Consider the following 21,111-nt stretch of genomic DNA (forward strand, 5'->3'; position numbering starts at 1 on the left):
CACAGCATGCCATACATTAGATATCAGTGCTGTTCTGGCAGTAAAGCTAGAAGGCTGGGTGAGTGAGCCCTTTAAATTTTATCTTGACATCCACCCCACACACTTATGCCTTCAATTGTGTTGTAATATTAGTCTTTAAAGTGTTTATGTGTTTCCAAAGCATTCACAGTATTTACAATATTCAAATTTGTAATGTCATATGTGTAAAATGTGCCATAATGGCCTTCTGAGGATATGATAAATGTCTGAGTTACATGTAAAAGTTAAGAAAAGTGTTGTGAAATGCTTTAAAAGCGTCTACAGTCAGTTCTGCTATAACGATAGCTGTGTACTTGTAAAACGTCATGTTATAGAAATTCGCATAATCCAAATAACAGGGCTTATGGAGAAAATAGGGTTAGGTGCAGATTACTACTCGAAATCGAAAAAAATTTAGTAATAGCCTAACACAAAGGATAGCACAGTCTAAATAGATGTTGCATTCATATCTAATAATGAAATCATACAGTAAATGTAACACTTTACCTTGAAAAAATATGAATATAACTTGATGGGGGAGAAGGGTGATTTTGAGGTTGATAACATCGAGCTTCTCTTCAAGGGTTATAGCCTTTCTTTTACGATCATCACCGGGAATGCGATCACCAGAAAGCTTCTTGGAGATATTCTTCTTTACCATATTCACAGTTAATACCACAAAATTGGAGAAATTGTAAGCAAAAATCGCGTTACAGCAAACAAGCGTTCGCGTTATACAAATATCATTCCTCTATTCATAAAACGCGTTAGAGCCAATTCGCGTTGTCAAAACACGCGTTATAGCAGAACTCACTGTATATCAGTGTTATAGTGTATTTATCAGTTTATTTTATGACATTTCACTTGTTCAAACTTGAGAGCAACTGAAAGGTAAGATTGTTTTAAAATATAATTTAATAAGATCAGTATAAAATAATAAAGATGTACAGCTAGACCCCGACTTACGACTTACGACTGTGCTGTATGTCATTGTAGATTTTTTTTTTATTTTTTTTTATTTTTTTTTATTTTTTTATCTTTGTCGGACTTACGACCTGGATTTGGGTCCCTAACCCCGTCGTAAGTCGGGGTCTAGCTGTATAATGTATAATTACTATAGTAACGATATCCCCATTAGCTGGAACAATTAGTACAGAGCACTTCCGGGGATGGGAGATTTCTAGGTAACCAGACGACTTTCTAACTCGCTAAAATTCCTTATCCCCAGAACCGTTTCCGGTCACTGGGAAAAGTTTCCGAGTGTCTAAACTAGACATCTTCCACAGACAGACACTAGCCCACATCACCAGAACGTTTCTTGGTGCTAAGGATGTTTTCCTTGAGTCTAAACTACCGTAGTCCATAAATGCAGTTCTCATTAACTTGGAAACTCCATTTCTTTATTACAGTATAATAATCGCAAACAGTTTATTTAACCTTTAAGCCTCGGGTTAGGGTGCTGCTGGCAGTAACTCCCCCCCCCTCCCCTCCCCTTCCCCGTGGGAATAAATAGAGAACAAAAATCAACTTTAAAAAAATATATTTTTACAGCTAGACCCCAACTTACGACTACATGGACTTACTTCCATTGGTACTTTCGACCTGCTTTGACCGTACGTCCGTCGGGACATACGACTGCGACCGTCGTGACCAAAAATATTTTCAAATAACGAGCGCATTTTCTATATCGAAACGTTTCCGTCTCGGGGAAGAGGGTGGAGCGTCTCAGGTCGCCTCGTGGCTACACTCACTCAGTGGAGCGCTTTGTTTGTGTTTGACTATCGTATCCTATACTGATCGCGCTGTGAACTTTCGTTATTATCGTATTTAATTGACTTTATAATGACTGGAAAGCGTAAAAGTGAGAGTGCTGGTGGTGTTCCAAGGAAAAGGAGACAGGCAATTACTTTTGAGATGAAAATAAAGATAATAACACAGTATGAGAATGGAAAAACAGTAGCAACAATCTCACGCGACCTAGGTTTCTCACACTCGACCATATCCACTATTCTGAAGGACAAGGAACGTATTCGTGAAGTAGTGAAAGGAACAACACCTATAAAGGGAACTATAATATCAAAGAGAAGACAAGGTCCTATTCACGATATGGAAAAATTATTGGTGATATGGATAGAAGACCAGATACAGAAGCATGTACCCTTAAGCGTTCTAACCATACAGGCTAAAGCAAGAAGCCTGTTCCAAGGCATGAAGGAGTAGGCAGGAGATGAATGTGATCAAACCATTACAGGAAGTCATGGGTGGTTTGATAGATTTAAGAAACGCTACAGTCTACACAATGTTAAGGTGAGTGGAGAGGCAGCTAGTGCCGATGTTGGTGCTGCCGAAGCTTTTAAGGAGGAGTTAGATGATGTGATTGTGGAAGGGAATTATTTGCCTGAGCAAATATTCAATGTGGATGAGACTGGATTATTGTGGAAGCGCATGCCTGAGCAGACATACATCCACAAAGAGGCGAAAACAATGCCAGGATTCAAGGCATTCAAGGACAGAATTACACATCTGTTGGGGTGGAATGTTGCTGGTTTCAAGCTAAAGCCCTTCATGATCTATCATTCAGCGAACCCCAGGGCTTTTAAACATGTCAGCAAGCACACACTGCCAGTGTTTTATCGCAGTACCAAGAAAACCTGGATGACCCTAGTACTGTTTGAGGATTGGTTCATGACTTGTTTCATTCCACGAGCCAAGAAGTATTGTCTGCAACAACAGATTCCATTCAAGATTTTACTGATTTTGGATAATGATCCGGGACACCCACCACACCTGGACGACATGCACCCTGATGTTAAGGTAGTGTACATTCCACCTAACACTACCTCTATCATCCAACCCATGGATCAAGGAGCTATTGCTGCCTTTAAAGCGTATTATTTACGCACGACCTTCACACAGGCTGTTGCTGCTACTGAGGTGAGAAAACGCTCAGACAGTTTTGGAAGGAGTACAACATTTTGTCATGTATAAAGAACATTAGTACAGCATGGGATCAGGTTACAAAACATTGCATGAATGGAATATGGAAGAAAATCCTGAAAAGATATATGCACAGTTTCAAAGGATTTAATGAATTGAAGTTATTTCGAATATTAGTAACAAGATAGTGGAGTTAGGTAAACAGCTGGAGTTAGAAATTGATAATGAAGATGTTGGACAGTTGGTTGAAAGTGTAACGAGGATCTTATTGAACTAGATGCACAGAAAATTGCAGAGGAAGAAGAGAGACAAAATGTAGAAGAAGAACCTGCACCCCCCAAAAAGTTTTCAGTGAAACAAATAGCAGAGGCATTTGCTACAATTAATAAAGCAATGCAAATGTTTGATGTCATGGATCAAAATTATGAGCGTTATGCCAAAGTTGACAGAATGATCCAAGATGCACTTGCTTGCTACAGAGAAATTTATAATGAAAAGAAAAAGCAAACTGTGCAGTCTAAATTGGACATCTATTTCAAGAAGTCCCCCAGTGCTGTCTCCTCACGCCCCACCAGTGCTGCCTCTTCACTCCCTCAAGATGAACCAATACCTTCAACCAGCAAGTTTTCACAGCACATAAACCTGTCTGAAGAAAGCGACATTGATGCCCCACCCAGCCCTGTCTCCTCTTCTGCTTCTTCCAATTAATATAGTCTCCATGTATCCTGTAAATAGAAAATTATGGGGGGCATGTGTGCATTCAGCTGACTACATTTAAGGTAAGTGCTCTGTCACACTGTATCCATTCCACATTATTTATTTATTTTACTGTACTGTATCCATTCCTCATTATTTATTACGTTTAGTGTATTGTATTTCATTGTAGATGTGTTTTTTTTTTATTTTTTTTTATCTAAATCGGACTTACTACCATGTCGGATTTACAACCTGGATTTGGGTCCCTAACCCCGTCGTAAGTCGGGGTCTAGCTGTATATATAAAAAACAACAAAAAAATGGGAAAATAGGCGGATGTTCTGGAACGTTACCTGGGGCTAAGGGTTAAAAGGTTGATTAAATAAATATATTTAAAAACAAAAAATTCCATATGATACAGGTGTGTTACAGCAAAGACTTGTATTTTCCACTCCCATGGAGCTGTGGGGGATTAGTGGGTCTCGTGTAACTGACCTGACCTGATGCAATGTCAGGTCACCCTTTCTCAGGTGGAGGATCAGTGGTCTCATATTACTGACCTTCTGATAGTATATCAGGTCACCCTTTCTTGTGCAAGAGATTAGTGGGTCTGATGACCTGAAGATGTCTTAAATATAGACAAAAGCTCAAGTATATTTAGAGAAATTCAGATAAGTACAGTCAACCATCACTTTACGCAGTCCCACATTCCGCATTTCCACGTTTACACGGTGCCCTGCCAGAACCCAGGATGCTCACATTCCGCGGTGGGTGTACCCCTTTACGCGATTGAAGTATAATTTTTTTATTTAGCTCATAAAATTCATACAAATTATCCGGCCAGAATATAATTTACAATTTGATGATCATTTTGAATATAAACATCATAGATTTTGCATTAGACATACAAATTTTAGATATAATGTTTACTCTGAGTAAATATGTTATCTTTTGTGCAAAATATATGACATTTATATTCAAAATATTCCTGGTCTTACAAGGAATCCAGCAATGTCAATTATGTTATCCTAGCTTTAGTCTGATTTATTATTTATTACTAAAAAAGTAAACAGTCTGGTATTCCCACACATTTATGTGGTAGGGAGGGTTGGTGGGGGGTGGGGGGGAGGGAGGGACCGGCGACCGACCACCTGGCATGAGTGAAGAATATTTTTTTTTTTATTAACTGAAGATATTTGTTTTAGCTCATAAAATTCATACAAATTACCCGGCCAGAATATAATTTACATTGCTGGAATTCTTACAATTTGATGATCATTTTGAATATAAACATCATATATTTTGCATTAGGCATAAAATTTTTAGATACAGTTAACCCTCACTTTACGCGGTCCCACATTCCGCGTTTCCACGTTTACGCGGTGCCTTGCCAGAACCTAACGTGCTCACATTACGCGGTACGTGAACCCCATTATGCGGAGTGTGTCCAGCGCGACGCTATTTTTAGATTCGCCCCACCCGCCTGCCTGCCTGTGCTCCTCGCCTCTCCCTCCTCCTCCCTCCGCTTGGGCAAGCCGCGCAGTAAGGTTGCGCAGTGTGTGTCTTTGTTGCGTTATCACTGACGTCATATGACGTATCGAACTGTGATTGGCCATGCATCCCTACCCCCCTCTGCTGCTAGCTGTAATTGGCTTAAAGTATTATGACGTGTCCACCCGGGGGAGGGAGGGAGGGAGGAAAGACCATCCTTGACCTAGCCGCGCCAGTTTCATCCCTCCACGCCAGACCGTGTAAACGTGCATCCATTGTTCTCTAAAATGGCTTCCGCCGGACCACCACCCCCAGAGAGAAACCTTTCCTTACCTGGACCCAGCGGCACTAAGCCAAAGAAGACACGACGTTCCTTAAGCTACGAGGTGAAGTATACCATCATCCAAGAGTTGGAGAAAGGAACAAGGCAGGTTCATTTGGCGCGCCAGCATGGTGTGAATGAATCTACGATTCGAACAATAAAGAAGGATGCAGCCAAGATAAAGGAGCACATGAAGATCACAAAGTCTACAGGTGCTTCTATGATCAAGTATTTTCACAACCAGGTGCTTCTCAAGACAGAAAAATTACTTGTGAGGTACTTGGTGCGTCAGGCGCGACGGAACATGGCGGTCGACACGCGCTTTGTTAAGGACTTCGCACGTGAACTGTACATTGCAGTGGCACGAAAGATGGGAACTACAGAGCCCAAACTCTTTAATGCTTCCTCTGGGTGGTTACAGAGGTTTAAGATCCGGAACAAGATCACCAATATAAACATTGGTGGTGCAGAAGCGAGTGCTGACCATGCTGCGGCTAGGGAATTTCCTCCGTTTTTACGTGAGATTATGGAGGAAGGATAGTACAGTGACGACCAGGTGTTTAACATGGACGAATCTGGTCTTTTCTGGAAAAAGCTACCTTCCAAGTCCTTCGTTGTAAAGAATGCCAGCAAGATTCGGGGCCGGAAGATGCAGAAGGAACGCATCACCGTCCTGTTTACCACCAATGCCTCCGGTACCAGTAAGCTCAAGTTATCGGTGATCCACACAGCACGCAAGCCGCACGCCTACAAAACCATGGACATGACCAAGCTAAATGTCCACTGGCTGACCGCACGTAAAGCGTGGATGTTCGCTACGCTGTCCCTCTCCTGGTTTGATGACTGTTTTGTTCCCGATGTAAAGAAATTCTGTGAGCGACAGAATGTGCCATTCAATATTTTGTTGCTGCTGGACAACGCACCAGGACACTCGCCCCTACTGTTAGATAGTCACCCCAACGTAAAAGTGGTCTTCCTTCCTCCCAACACTACATCTATATTACAGCCCATGGAGCAAGAGTTAATCTGTAATGTAAAAGCTGCATTCTCTACGAAAAAATTCAAACTCCTGAACGACCACACCAACACCAGGGAAGAGTTGCGTAACCAGAGTGACACCACCACCGATAGCAAGAGCGAAGAAGATGAGGATCAACAGTTGGCACAGCAAAAAATACTGTTCAAGTAATTCTGGAGAGTATTTAACATCAAGAAAGCTGTGGACTTCTTGGTGGAGTCATGGGATCAGCTGTCTATTGCTACAATTCGTCACGCATGGAGACATGTGTGAGAGGAGGAGTCAATCTGTGACTGGTGAGGTTCAGACTGTTGCAGTAGCAGTGGACCTTGCCAGAGAAGCTGCGCAGACTGTTACAGTTCCAGGCTTCTCCGAGACCACCAACAACGACATCCTGGAGGTGATCAGAGATCCTGAAGTGACTGCCGACGAGATGTTGGAAGAAGATCACGTCAGAGAAGAGGAGGAAGAAGGTGCATCAGTCTCCGAAGAACACAATTTAAGTCATAGTGATATTAAGGGTGCCATGGAGTGTGCAGAGAAAATGAAGTCCTTCCTTTCCCGCGACAATGACGATGACCGCTATGAAGTCTTCCATACCCGGCTGGTGCAGGCTATCGAGCCGTACATCACGGTGTATCAAGACAACATAAACACCAGCCGTCAAAAAAGCATAACCGAGTTCTTCGCCCGCAACCCACCACAGCCAGCCCAAGCCAGTGATAGTGACAGTGAAGATGACTTTGAGGGATTTGTCAGGGAAGCCCTGACAACTGTAATTGACAGTGATGGTGATTCACCTAGTAATGGTGATTCACCTGAGGGCCAGTAATCTGCCCTCTGCCTCGGAACCAGCCTCCATCCCCGTATGCCGACCCATCTCTTCTACTAACGTAAGTGTTATAACTTTTAGTTTTCCTAACCGAACCTTTATTTTTCCTATGTTAACCTATATTTTTCCTAACCTAACCTCTTCTATATTACTTGTTTTTTCATACCATCATAAAGTTAAGATAAAATTTTTACTACAACATAGTTGTGTGTCGTCAAAAAGTGGAGTTTGGGGGTCGGCCCGGACTCTATTTCAATTAATCCCATATGTTATGTTATTCACTTTACGCGTTCCTCACATAACGCGGGACCCTGCCGGTTACATTAACCGCGTAAAGTGAGGGTTAACTGTATAATGTTTACTCTGAGTAAATATGTTATCTTTTGTGCAAAATATATGACATTTATATTCAAAATATTCCTGGTTTTACAAGGAATCCAGCAATGTCAATTATATTATCCTAACTTTAATCTGAGGTATTATTTAATACTAAATGTTAAAATCTAGTTTTTTCACCCACCCTTCAACATTACATTACATAACATTTTAAAATATGAAGTGAGAAAGCAGAAAGGTGTGGGTGATTAGAGAGATGGAGTGGAAAGGAGTGATAATATGCACCAACAGCTAATGTTTATATCACCACCAAGAAGTCACAAAACAAGACCCTCACTGGATGCATGTTGTCTTAAATCCACTCGCTCTTTCTCTATCTGTGTGTGTGTGTAATAATAAAATAATACAGTCAACCCTCACTTTACGCGGTTAATGTAACCCACAGGGTACCGCGTAAAGTGAATAACATAACATATGGGATTAAATGAAATAGAGACCAGCTGACCCCCAAACTCCACTTTTTCCAACACAATACCTATGTTCTAGTAAAAATAACATCTTAATTTTATGATGGTACATGCACACAATTAATACTTAAGAGAAATAGAGAAATACAGTCGCCAAGTTAATGTCCATTCAAATAATGGACTCAACTCCCTCCCCCTCTTCTCACACTACACTCCCTGGCTCTTCCCTCTCTGAGAAATTTTTGGGGGAAAACCAGGTATAGTAATAAATAATACCTCAAACTAAAGTTAGGATAATATAATTGACATTGCTGGATTCCTTGTAAGACCAGGAATATTTTGAATATAAATGTCATATATTTTGCACAAAAGATAACATATTTACTCAGAGTAAACATTATATCTAAAATTTGTATGTCTAATGCAAAATCTATGATGTTTATATTCAAAATGATCATCAAATTGTAAGAATTCCAGCAATGTAAATTATATTCTGGCCGGATAATTTGTATGAATTTTATGAGCTAAATAAAAAAATTATACTTCACCCGCGTAAAGGGGTACACCCACCGCGGAATGTGAGCATCCTGGGTTCTGGCAGGGCACCGTGTAAACGTGGAAATGCGGAATGTGGGACCGCGTAAAGTGAGGGTTGACTGTAATAACAATTAATGGTTTAATGAAAAAGTTCTGCATCCCATCGGATGAAAATATACATGGGAAATAAATGACTTATTACATACATTGACATTGGTGGTTTAACAAAAGCCTTCATTAGAGAAAGGTAAAGGAACATACAATGAACATACAGATTAATGTTTACCGTGGAGGTCATGTAGATCAAGTGCGCTGAGGTGTTGAACATTAGACACGTAGTGTAGTAACTCACTCACAGATAATGTTATGAAGGGCATCACGTGGTGTAGTAATTCCGTCACAGATGGTGTTATGAGGGACTTGATGTGGTGCAGTAATTCCTTCGCAGATGGTGTTATCAGGGGCATCACGTGATGTAGTAATTCCCTTACAAATGGTGTTATGAGGGGCCGAATGTGGTGTAGTAATTCCCTCGCAGATGGTATTATGAGGACCTGACGTGGTTTAGTAATTCCCTCACAGATAGAGTACAAATTCCCTCACAACAGATGGTGTTATGAGGAATCTTACATGATGCTGTAGCAACTCATTCACTACGTGGTGTATTAGCATCATGGGGAACCACGTGGTCTGGTGTCACAAGACCTCACTCACTCAAGTGAGTGAGTGAGGTGTGGTCCGAGGCCTCAGTATCGTGGACAGATTAACACATAGCTGGTGTTGTTGTGTCTCACGGGCAGTTATAACTGAGTACCCGGGACCTCACTGTGTGAAGGTTAGGTTGGGTACGACTCACTTGTTATTGTTGAGTTGTTTTTCACTTACTTAAGCACTATTCACCACTATTCAACACTGGTTCCATTCCTTTCCTAAATGAAATAGTAACTTCTGGCGAGAACTTGTTGATATTCCGTTGGGTAGGAGGAGGAGTTCAGGGGAGGGAGTTGATATGGGCCCAACTTAACAGTTGACCTGTTTGGTCCCAGAGGAGCGCCAGGTACGTCTTGACCCTTGGGTGGTCAAGGATGAAGTAAGTGTGTGTGTGTGTGTGTGTGTGTGTGTGTGTGTGTGCCGGTAATTGGGTGCCTTGTGGGCCCAGGCTAGATCAGCAGGAGATCTCAGAATAGCAGTGGGTCCCAGGGGGACAGTTCATAGGTCCACTGACGTGTGGACACGTCCTGGCACCTACCAACCACCGCCCCACTGCCTTGCGGATTAACTTTGGCAGGTTTAAGGCTACGGGAGTAATCAGGTAGACATGATTACAGAGCCCCGACAAGACCCCAATGGCAGTATAGGCGGAAGAGGTGGCCACCATGCGAACCCAACAACTACACCGGCAGACAAAGACAATGCCTGATGGACAGGCTACAAAGGTGAAACCCAACAAACTGGGATGTCGGCAGTCCACTGCAACTTTCCCTCTCCCCAGTCATTGCAACACTTGCAGCACTGGATCAGGAAAACGGAGAGCCAAATGTGTGGTTCCAGCCTGCGCTCCTGCCTCACCACATAACTCAAATTACGCACATCCATCCTCCAGCTCATCATACCTCTCATCATCATCAAAACCCTATACCCCCAAAATTCCTAAGACGCTGGACGAGTGGTGACGGCGACGGGCAGAGATGACTGCCGGGAGTCTCTAGTCACAACTCTGCACATGGACGGCACAGATAAGATGGTCGCTTATGCACTGGGATCTAGGCGGCAGTGCAATCTGGTCCTGTCTGTGTGACTGAGCAGCCTTTACAAGGAGCCACTCTGCTCACCCCACAAGGGGAAGGGGCTAGAAAAGGTGCCCTATACATAATCTGCCTAAAAACCCAACCTGACTGGGCAACCGCACCCAATAGGGTCATCCTACTGCGGTCGAAATCATAATCAAAATCACAGATCCAAATAAAAACAAACCATACAACCTCTTATGGTCACTGCATGGAATGTCAGGACCCTTCTGGATACTGGCACAAATGTGTGTCCTGAAAGAACTGCCCTTGTGGCAAAAGAGCTGGCTAGGTATAACATCGACATCGCAGCCATCAGTGAGTCCCGGCTCCCAGATGAGGGCCAACTCACAGAACGGTGGACTGGCTATACCTTCTTCTGGAAGGAGAAGCCTGTTGCAGAGAGAAAGAGCATTTATGGAGTTGGCTTTGCCATCTGCCAACACATCCTACTTAAGTTAACTGAATAACTGAAATGCCTATTGGGATCAACGAGCGCCTCATGACGCTTCAAGTCCCACTGAATCTCTCAGGTCATGCCTTTTTCATCAGTGCATACGCCCCAACACTGGATGCAGAGGATGACATCAAGGAGGCCTTTTACGCCGACCTCGACAGAGTGCTAACCCATATCCCCAGAGAAAACAAGGTTGTGCTCCTTGGTGACTTCAATGCCATAGTTGGCAAGGATGCTAACATTTGGCAGGGAACCATAGGGAGAAATGGACTAGGTAAGTGTAATCACAATGCCCTACTCCTCCTCAGCAAGTGTGCTGTGCACAACCTCACTATCACCAATACCTTGTTTAGGCAGGCGGACGAGTTCAAGGGTTTGTGGCAACACCCACGATCCAAACACTGGCATCTCATTGACTATATCATTGTTAGAGAAAGAGATCGCCAAGATGTCCTCATCACCCGTGCCATGCGTGGCTCAGACCACCGTGACACTGATCATCGACTTATCAGAGCCAAGCTGTCACTTCAAGTCACCCCCAAAACGGAGAAGGCAAGAAGCCTCCAGAAAAGGTTTTAATACTAAGCGTCTGAAGAATCCAGCGGTAGCACATGGTTTCAGAGAGCAGCTCGAACATGGGCTTATAAACAACCCAACAGCAAACAACGGGAATCCCAGTGCCGAATGGGATACTCTCAACACTGTTATGACAAAAACCTGCAGAGAGACCCTCAGCCAGATCAAAAGAACACACCAGGACTGGTTTGATGAAAATGACCCGGCGATCAAAGTACTCATCAATGATAAATGTGCTGCTTTTACTGACTGGCAAAACAACTCTCTGTCTCGGATCAAAGCTGATACCTTACACAAAAATATAGCAGCTGCCCAGTGAAAAATTTGCAATTTAAAGAACGAGTGGCTTAAAAATAAAGCATGTGAACTACAAAAAATTGCAGATCAGCACAACATGCGCGAATTTTTCAATTTTCATTAAAACTTTTTATGGGCCAGTCACTTGTGGCGCAGCCTCCCTCCGCTCATCCGACGGTAACTCCATAATTAAAGACAATGTGGATGTCTTGACTACCCAGCAGGTCCCTCACCATGCAGGGCTGACCCACCCCAGCTATCCTCCATCCCTGGATGAGGTAGCTACTGCCATCAAACAGATGAAAAATAACAAAGCCTCAGGGCCTGATAGAATCCCAGCCAAGGTGTATAATGCAGGAGGACTCTTCTTATCAGCCATCCCCACTCTCTCTTGGAGAATATATGGGAAAAGGAGGAAATCCCCCAAGCTCTTAAAGATGCCACCATTGTCAATATCTATAAGAACAAGGGAGATTGGTCAGACTGGCAACTACCGTGGGATCTCGCTGCTCTCCGTAGCTGGCAAGATTATCGCCCGAGCCCTCCAAAACAGACTTCTTCCTGAGGCAAAAAACTTCCTCCCAGAATGTCAATGAGGTTTTAGACCATCACGTGGCACCACTGACATGATCTTTGCTGCCCGCCAAATACAGTGGTCCCTTGGTTTACGAACACAATTCGTTCCAGAAGGTTGTTCATTAACCGAAAATTTTGTTAACCGAATCCATTGTTTCAATGGGATATTGGGTAACTGTTTCCAGCTCACCGAAAAGTACATACAAAGTAAATAAAAAATGCTGTAAAGCACACTTACTCTGAGGTGTGTATGTAGAAGGCTCCTGGCTAATGATGATGATGGGAATTAGAAGTGGGGGTGGAGGAGAAGGGAGAAGAGAAGGAAGTGGGGAGAAATCACCTTTCAGTGGACCCATGCATGATGCCTCATTTCACCAATAAAATTTTAAGTTCACTAGGTGTAATTCAAGATTATTATTTTCTATAAATCAACACTGCACTGAGCTATATATTATCAATATGTTAAATAAATTTCAGAATGTCCAATAATTGTACTGAAAAACATAAAAATACTCTGTGTTCAAGAGACCAACAAGCAAGATGTTTCCTCCACTGAACAGACACAAACAGCCGCCTTGGTGGACGAGTGAAATAGCTGATGGGCGCACCAAAAACTAGTTCCCTGTACTGCAATTATGTTAAATACGTGTTAAAATGACTATTAATTTTAATATAAAACTTGGAAAAATATTGAATAGTACAACCTTCTTGATATTTACTCCAATGGAAACAAATGTAAGCCCTAGAACCCATTACTGTATTAGCGGACTAATCTACCAGCCGATGAGCAAGCCAAAACATGTTGACATTTTCGTAAGAATTTCGTTAATCGAATTTTTGTTCGTTAACCGAATTGAAGATTCTTATGGAATGTAATTCGTTAACCGAAATTTCGTTCACCGAGGCATTCGTTAACCAAGGGACCACTGTACAGGAAAAGAGAGGGGATCAGCATCCTGACCTGTACATGCCTTTCATCGACCTAACCAAGGCCTTCGACTCGGTCAACAGGGAAGCCCTCTGGTGGACCCTCAGCCGTCTTATCTGCCCACCAAAATTCACTGCCCGAAAATCCTGAAAATCCAAAAATCCGGACCGACCCAATCCCCGATCAGTCTGGATTTTCTGACTTCTACTTACATAGTATAACACTTTACAGTACATAACAATCATCTTGGTGACAACAGTTATTGACAACCAGACTTATGTCTGATTTAAACCCAGAGAGTTCTGTTTCATATTTTTTATCGTTGATGTAATAGTGTTTTAATAACCTAATGCAGTTAAAGACTTTCGTTGTTGAAGTGCAGCAATAACATAATAAAAACAACTGATTTTCTTTAAACAGTTCAAATAAGCAGTGTTTTCTCCAACCCTCCCCATAGATTTTTTTTTTTTTGGGACATTCGCATTTTTGGGAGTAGGGTCTGGCCTAATTAGTCCAATTTATCGAAGTTGTACTGTATCTACATGCGTTAATAAATCTTTCCATTTTGCATTATAAAGTTATTTCATTTAAAAATCCATCAAGTGTTTATGACACACCCTGTACAAATTTCTCCTTTTAAATCCATACAAATAATTTCACTTGCATCTTAGCAGAAGAAAATAGTGGTTATGTTTGGCTACTTACTCTTAGTTGCTGGTAGACATTAAACACATCCTTTAACTGGCTCATAACTATGATAGCATTATCAAGTCCTGGATACTGTGTTGCTGCTAAGTCAAATACATCCTCCTCCTCGTCCAATGCTTGTCGCTGTTTAAGCAACACTGCCACTTCCTCCGAATACTCCTGTATGGTAACATGAAAATATAAGTTTAATAAAACTGTTAGTGATTATGACCACTGAATTGGCCAAAAAAGTTTCTTGGCAAGAATACCATATGCAGTATGCAGGGGGTCCTCATTGTACAGTCTCGTTCAAGATTCTTCAAACACTGCTGGAGACAGCTGGCAACTCGAGGCTGGTTGTTTACTATAGTACGCAGTAAAAATTATGAATAACTGTAAAAGTGATCGGTGATTGGTTACTTAGTTCTCCATTGCTTAAGTAATGGTTGGGTTTTGTTGTTTCGTATTATATTATACTACATACTACGTATAGTAAACAAACGGCCTCCTGTTGCCAGCTGTCTCCAGCAGTGTTCGAAGAATCGTGACCGAGACTGTACATTGGGAATGTGTTGCATAGAAAAGCAATTTACAATAAAACTTTTTATAATGAGAAATTTTCCCCCACAAAAAATACAGTACAACTACCTGTACTGTAATGAGTGGTATGTGTTCCAACAAGTATATACAGTAATACCCCTTAAAATTTCTGGCAAATCAGCTTACATTGGGGAGGGACAGCTCTAGCTTCTGATGTGCAAGATAATGGCTGGTGCCATATTCCTTAGACAACCCTCACAGGACTTCTCTCCCATCATGCCCAGTCCCTCACCCACATTTATATTTGATTTTCTAAGATAATATCATTTTGATACTGTTATACAAACATATGTGCAAATATATAAAACAGGAAGGTAAATCAGCATCAGTTGCCAGATTTTATAGATAGAGTTACGGAGCGATATTCTAGCGGGTGGAGACCCTCTTTTCGAGTCTTCCTGGACAGGAAAGCACCCTTTCACCAGGTCCTGTTATACAGCTACAATAGAGAGGCCCAGGTGATGTATCTCCATTGAGTGAGAGGGAGGTTCTCAGTTCTTTCACCCCCTACAGTTGAAGCCACCTTGATGCGGTGCGAGGGATTGCGAGTTCCGATGATCCGGTGAGCAGTATCAGGAGGGGGGCTTGGCCCCCCTTCCTTCCCCTCCTTGGAAGGAGGGGAAGGGTTTCCCAAAGTGGGTAGGTAACCAGGGAGGGTCCAGACAAAATGGCTCCTATCCTGCTGCCGGTTTTGAGAGCAGACCGGCAGCATTGTCCCCAGCCCAGACCACCGTGCTGGAATACTCTTCCATGTGTTTGCCTTGCGTGGTGTCCCATAATGTTGGGAGACAGGAGTCCGGGAGGTTGAGCAACGCCACAAGCTGCACCCTGCAGCTTACAACACACTTCTTTGGTCCCCTATTCCAGCTAGATGGGTGGCTTAGTTGGTCTGATCAAGTCAATCGGCTGGTCACAGTGTAGCTAGGGTCAAACAGGCATCAGGGGGCCTGGCACTCCTATAGTCCAGGAGCTGCTGTCTTGGACACCTGGTAGTTATCTGTGTATATTTCCCCACTACCCTGGGATCACCAGGGTCTTATCTCTGGAATTGACTTCCCTTGTTGGACTCCGTGGAGGGTGGGGTAATATAAGTAATTTAGTTTTTTTAATGCAAAAAAAAACTCAAATAACCAACTAGATACTCTCCCTGACGACCTTGCACCCTTCCAAGGACGTGCACCCTCCATGATGCTTCTACCTGCGAGATCTTACCAGGTGTGTTCAAGGAGGTAGATTTTGCCAAATATCTAGTGCTCTGTACAGTAGAATGCAAGCCTTCAATGGACTTGGACATATTTGATGTTCACAGGTCAATAAAACAAAAATTTGTGGGAGAACCAAATATATCTACTCACCAGGATGGTAGCCTCCTTGTGGAGTTCTCCTTCCCCGAGAAGAGTGCTTAACTCTGTACCATCTGAGGTACCTGGTGTCCTCGTCTCTTGAATGCCACATACCACCTTTAACCAGTATCGAGGGGTGGTATTCTCAAAAGAGCAGCTCCAATACTCAGAGGAAAAGCTTCTGGAAGAGCTCCAAGACCAAAAGTTGGTGAGAGTGGATAGGTTCCTCAAGAAGAAAATGGCACTCTTGACCATATACCAACTCTGTTATTGACATTTGATTGTTTAAAAATTCCAACCTCTATCAAGGTTGCCTGGATCTCCCTAAGTTAAACCATACATCCCAAACCCTAGACGATGCTTCCTGTTGTAAGGTACAGCGGGGTGTTCCTGCAGTATGTGTTAATTGTAGTAAGGCCCATGAGGTTAAGAAATGTCCAGGTCCAATCTGCTGTTATTACTGTAGTGAGGCACACTTGGCCTCTTCTAGTGAATGTGACCATTTCCGAATCAAGAAAGAGATACTCAAGATCTGCTCAAGAGATAAATTGAGCTTTGCTAAAGTCAGAAACACAGCACTGAAATATATCTCAAGTCATGGGGATACCTATGCACAGGCTCTATCCCAACACAAGGCTTGGCGAATTGTTGCTGCGTCCCCACCCTGAGAATCATCAGTAGCTGTATTGAATTCAGCTCCCACACCCAACTCTATGCCACCAATTCTCAATCCTCAGACTTCTCTTGTAGTGGCTGAGGCCCATATGGGTGAGGCAGGCACATCTCATACTCCTCATCTTTCCTCCACCAGCCATCCTGGTACTGCCAGAATTTCAGCAAAACGTAACAGGGGGTCTTCAGAGTCTCTGGAGGTATACAATCCTCTGAACAAGGTATCGATGGTAGAATCGTCCAATTGTTGCCAAGAAAGCAAGACCTCTTTGCTAACTTCAGAACCTATTCTGAGTCTCAGACACTCCAACAGATGTCAGCTAAGGCTGGTGCCTCCTCCTCAGAGATGCCGACTGATCCTCTTCCAGAAGTATCTGGTGACGAGACCCAAACTAAAATAGGAGCTGGCACCTAGGACCCCTGGAACAGGGGTTACCTCTACAGATCCTCACTCTGGGAAGCCATCTCCAAGGGTTAACTCTGGTGTGGGTCCACCGGATGAGTCTACATCTGGGTAGTCTGTGGCCACAAAGCCACAGACACCTCTTTCAACCCTGGGGCAGGAGAGAAAAGCACTGACACACACAAGCCATCTCCCCTTCAACAGGGGGACTGTAAGAGGTGCACATCATGGTACACTCTCAGAGCATCCTCCAGGCTCCAAAACCCAAACTAAGACTAAGCCTAAATGCCTGTTGGGGGCCGCACACTCACATACCCCTACCTAGATCTCCAATAATCATGGCTACAATAGTCCAATGAAATTGTTGAGGATTACAAACCAACAGGGAGGATCTCCAGTTGCAACCGAGCAAATTCTCCCCTATATGCATTTATCTTCAGGAGACAATGTTAGGTGCCTATGATCATTCCCCCTCCCAGAGGTCATTCAGTTTTTTATTCTCCTCATAATCCAGAACAGATGCATCATGGGGGCGCAGCCATCCTTATAATCTATCACTTCCCCATTGCAAGAGACAACTTGCAAGATTCACCTCCAATTTACCTTTACCATATGCTCCATTTACCTCTCACCTAGTGCACCAGTTGCCAGGGAGAATTTAGTTTCATTAATTCATCCGGTTCCTTCTCCTTATCTTATACTCGGTGATTTTAATGGAAGGCATATCCTTTGGGGTGATACAATAGTTAATCCAAGGAGTGACCTGATAGGTTCAATAATAATTGAAGAAATGGACCTGTATATATTATTTATTTATTTATTTTATTTTTTACAAGGAATAGCCCACCCAGGTACAGGTCATCGAGCATAAACGGGACCTAGCGGGCAAAAAAAATAAGAATACAGTAAGTCCTCGCTTAACGTTATTTCGGAACTACATCGCTGAACTTTAGAGACTAAACACTTGTTTAACGTCCCGGTGATCCGATACTACGTCGTTTTGCGTCGTCACGGACAACTTCCTACGGCGCATCACCCACTCTTGTCTGGCCGCGCTACGCTCTCTCGGCTCAGCGCTGCCCTCACTCGCGGAATGTCACAGCATCCCCAAGCGACGCCAAGCCAGTCTCTGTTACGACTTCACATCATTAGTGCGTGTTTAAGTGTTTTTGCTCTAAAATTGTACTCTAACCATTCGAAATAGCTTTCAAGCGCCCAGCAAGTGCTACTGATGCTAGTGTAGTGAAGAGGCAATGTAAGACTATTACCCTTGCTAAGAAAATGGATGTATTAACCCGATTTGAAAAAGGGGAACGTGCTGTGAACATAGCCGCTGTGCTTGGTCTAACCCCCACAACAGTGCGTACTCTCGGGACCAACGCTGATAAGTGGAAGTGGTTTTTCTCTGAGCGCTACTAACACGACTCGTACTAGAAACACTGTGATAGAGAAGGTGGAAAAGGTGCTGGCAATTGACAACATTGGCAAGGCATGGGAAGAGGTTTCAGAAAGTTGCTTGAATGTTGTGTGGCATAAACTGTGGCCCGAGTGCGTCAACAATTTTACTGGATTCACGGACTTAGTCCCAGCTGTAAATAGGGGTATCTTCATCTTGGCTAGACAGGCAGGTTTTGATGAGCTAGAATCAGAGGATATTGAGGATGTCCTGACATCCCATACAGAAGAGCTCACCAACGAAGATCTGCAACAATTAATAGAACACAGTCCCTTGTCCCGTTAAAGACGACGACGAAGAAGAAGAACCTCCACGAACGCTAACTTCCAAGAGGTTGGCAGAATCGTTTAACATGTTCAAGCAAGCAATGCAAATGCTTCTAGATGACAACCCAAACAGAGAACGTAGCTCAAAGGTTCAACGCAGAATTGAGGACAGTCTTAGTTGCTACACCGAGATCTATAAGGAGAAGAAGATGAGTAGCACCAAGCAGTCAACACTGGATTCATTTTTTCGTCACGGGAAGGGAGCTTCTTCTCAACAGACGGCAGCCGAGGAGGAACAAACAACAACAGAGGAGGAGCAACCAGCGGCGGAGGAACCCCAGTCAGAGCAGGAGGAGGAGGAGGAGGAGGAGGAGGAGGAGGAGGCAGCCACAGAGTCTCAGTGACTCCTCTTCCGCACCCGCCATCCTCCTTCGTTCCACTACCCACCACACACTCGCTCTACCACCTCCGCCCACCGGTGAGTACCAATACAAACTCAGTACTGTAGTTCTATATACTATTCTCTATAGAAATGGCAATGATTTTCTGTATATGTAACCTTTTTCATGGGGCAAAGGGAGGCTCAGGAACGTAACTCCCGTATTTTATATATTTCTTATTGTTAAAATTGATCCGCTTAATCCCGACGTTAAGCGAAGACTTACTGTAAAAAAATTAAAAATATAAAAGAAAAAGATAATTTTTAACTACACCACGAAGATGCCGGAGAACCAGCTTTTTGAAGCGAGACAAATTGTATGATTATGGAATCACAGAAGACGGCAGAGCATTCCACAGATTGGCTGTATGAGGAAAGAAGGATGTACTATAACGGGTTATTCTAGTGTGACTGACATCCACAGAGAAATGGTGGGCACCACGGGCAAGACGAGTGTTATGAGCCCACGGCCTTGCTGGCGGTACACAGGATGCCAAATTCACCGAACATTGCCTATTAACGTACCTGTAAAAGAGAGAGAGTGAAGCAACACTGCAGCGAAGGGAAAGGGAAGAAAGGTTATCAACTAAAGGAGGAGAGTTAATAAGATGAAATGCTGGTGATATCACCCATTATCATGTCTAGACCAACACGACCACAGCCAAAGATCTCTCATTGAGCTCAATAGACTCTCCTTGAGTGGAGAGTAACGGGCACCACGAGTTTCCCGTTTGCAGTTAGACAAGGTGGACTGGGACTTGTTCAAGGAACTAGTGAAGGTAGACAGGAGCATTGAAGAATTTCCCTCTGTAGATAAAGCAGTTGAATGCTTAGCCAGTCTCCTCCAATGGGCTGGTCACTGTTCCATTCCTCAGACCTCTGATCGTGTAGCTCGCCGACCTGTTCCATGGTGCTCAGAGGAGTGCAGACAGGTAGTTAATGAGCGGCGCAGAGCTAATGGTCGCTACTGGCATCATAGGCTAGAATTTTATCATGGAAAATATAAACAGGCCAGAACCCAAGCTCGTCAAGTTTTAAAGCAGTTGTTCCCAACCTCAGGTCGCGACCCAAATCAGGGTCGCGGGTTGCACTCAGTAGGGTCGCGAGGGGCCTTCAGACAATTTCAAAAATATAGTACTTATCATTGTCAAAAACAATTTTGCTTAACATTCAAGCTATTTCATATATTATATGCCTGAGGGTCACGACAACGTATTGTTGGGAAATTTAGGGTCGCAACCAAAAAAGGTTGGGAGCCACTGTTTTAAGGAAACGAATGCAGAAAATAGCTGGCAAGTTTTCATCTAAACCTTCCCCAGTTCTCAGGGCTAATGATGACAGCTCAGTTACTGCCCCTCAAAAAGTAGGTGAGCTTTTTGCCACAGCATTTGCAGGTGTGTCTTCTATGGAGTGGGACGTGGCAAAACATACAACATCATGTTTTTAATGAAAGAAATGAGAACTGCCCTCCCACTCACTGGAGATACATCACCAGGGTCTGATGATATCCCATTTTCAATGCTCTGCTACCTTGAAGTTAAAAGACAGACTTTTCTATTGGAGCTATACAAGAGATTCTGGCAAATGGGTGCCATCCCGTCTTTATGGCAGGAGGCTACTGTCCTGCCTTTCAAGAAGACTTAAATATCGCCCCATAGCTCTGATCCCCTGTATCTGCAAGCTGTTTGAAAAGATGGTCAACTCGTGATTAGTATACTACCTGAAGAATAATGCCCTTCTTTCACCATATTAATCTGGCTTCCGGAAGATGCATTCAACAACAGATGCTCTTGATTGTCTTGAGTCCTCGGTTTGTGAGGCTTTTGCTCGTCGCTAGCATCTTGTCTACATTTTCTTTGACCGAGAGAAAATATACGACACAGCTTGGAGATTTGACATCTTTAAGGAGCTTCACAATTTTGGATTGAGGGGAAATTTACTATCAATAATAGGTCTGTTTTGTGGGATGTT

At 43.3% G+C, this 21,111-nt stretch overlaps 1 protein-coding gene across 1 annotated transcript in view; it reads right to left on the minus strand.

The window, feature by feature from the left end:
• LOC121870543 (dynein axonemal heavy chain 10-like) overlaps positions 1-21,111 on the minus strand; it is a gene marked incomplete in the record, with an annotated part of 128,200 nt that overhangs the window by 14,163 nt on the left and 92,926 nt on the right. The window contains 1 exon segment of the mRNA XM_042372377.1: positions 13,980-14,141. Within this exon segment, the coding sequence (XP_042228311.1) occupies positions 13,980-14,141 (162 nt within the window).

This window comes from Homarus americanus, unplaced genomic scaffold, assembly GCF_018991925.1.
Source record: "Homarus americanus isolate GMGI-L3 unplaced genomic scaffold, GMGI_Hamer_2.0 scaffold32583, whole genome shotgun sequence".
In the NCBI taxonomy this organism is placed as follows: Eukaryota; Metazoa; Arthropoda; class Malacostraca; order Decapoda; family Nephropidae; genus Homarus; species Homarus americanus.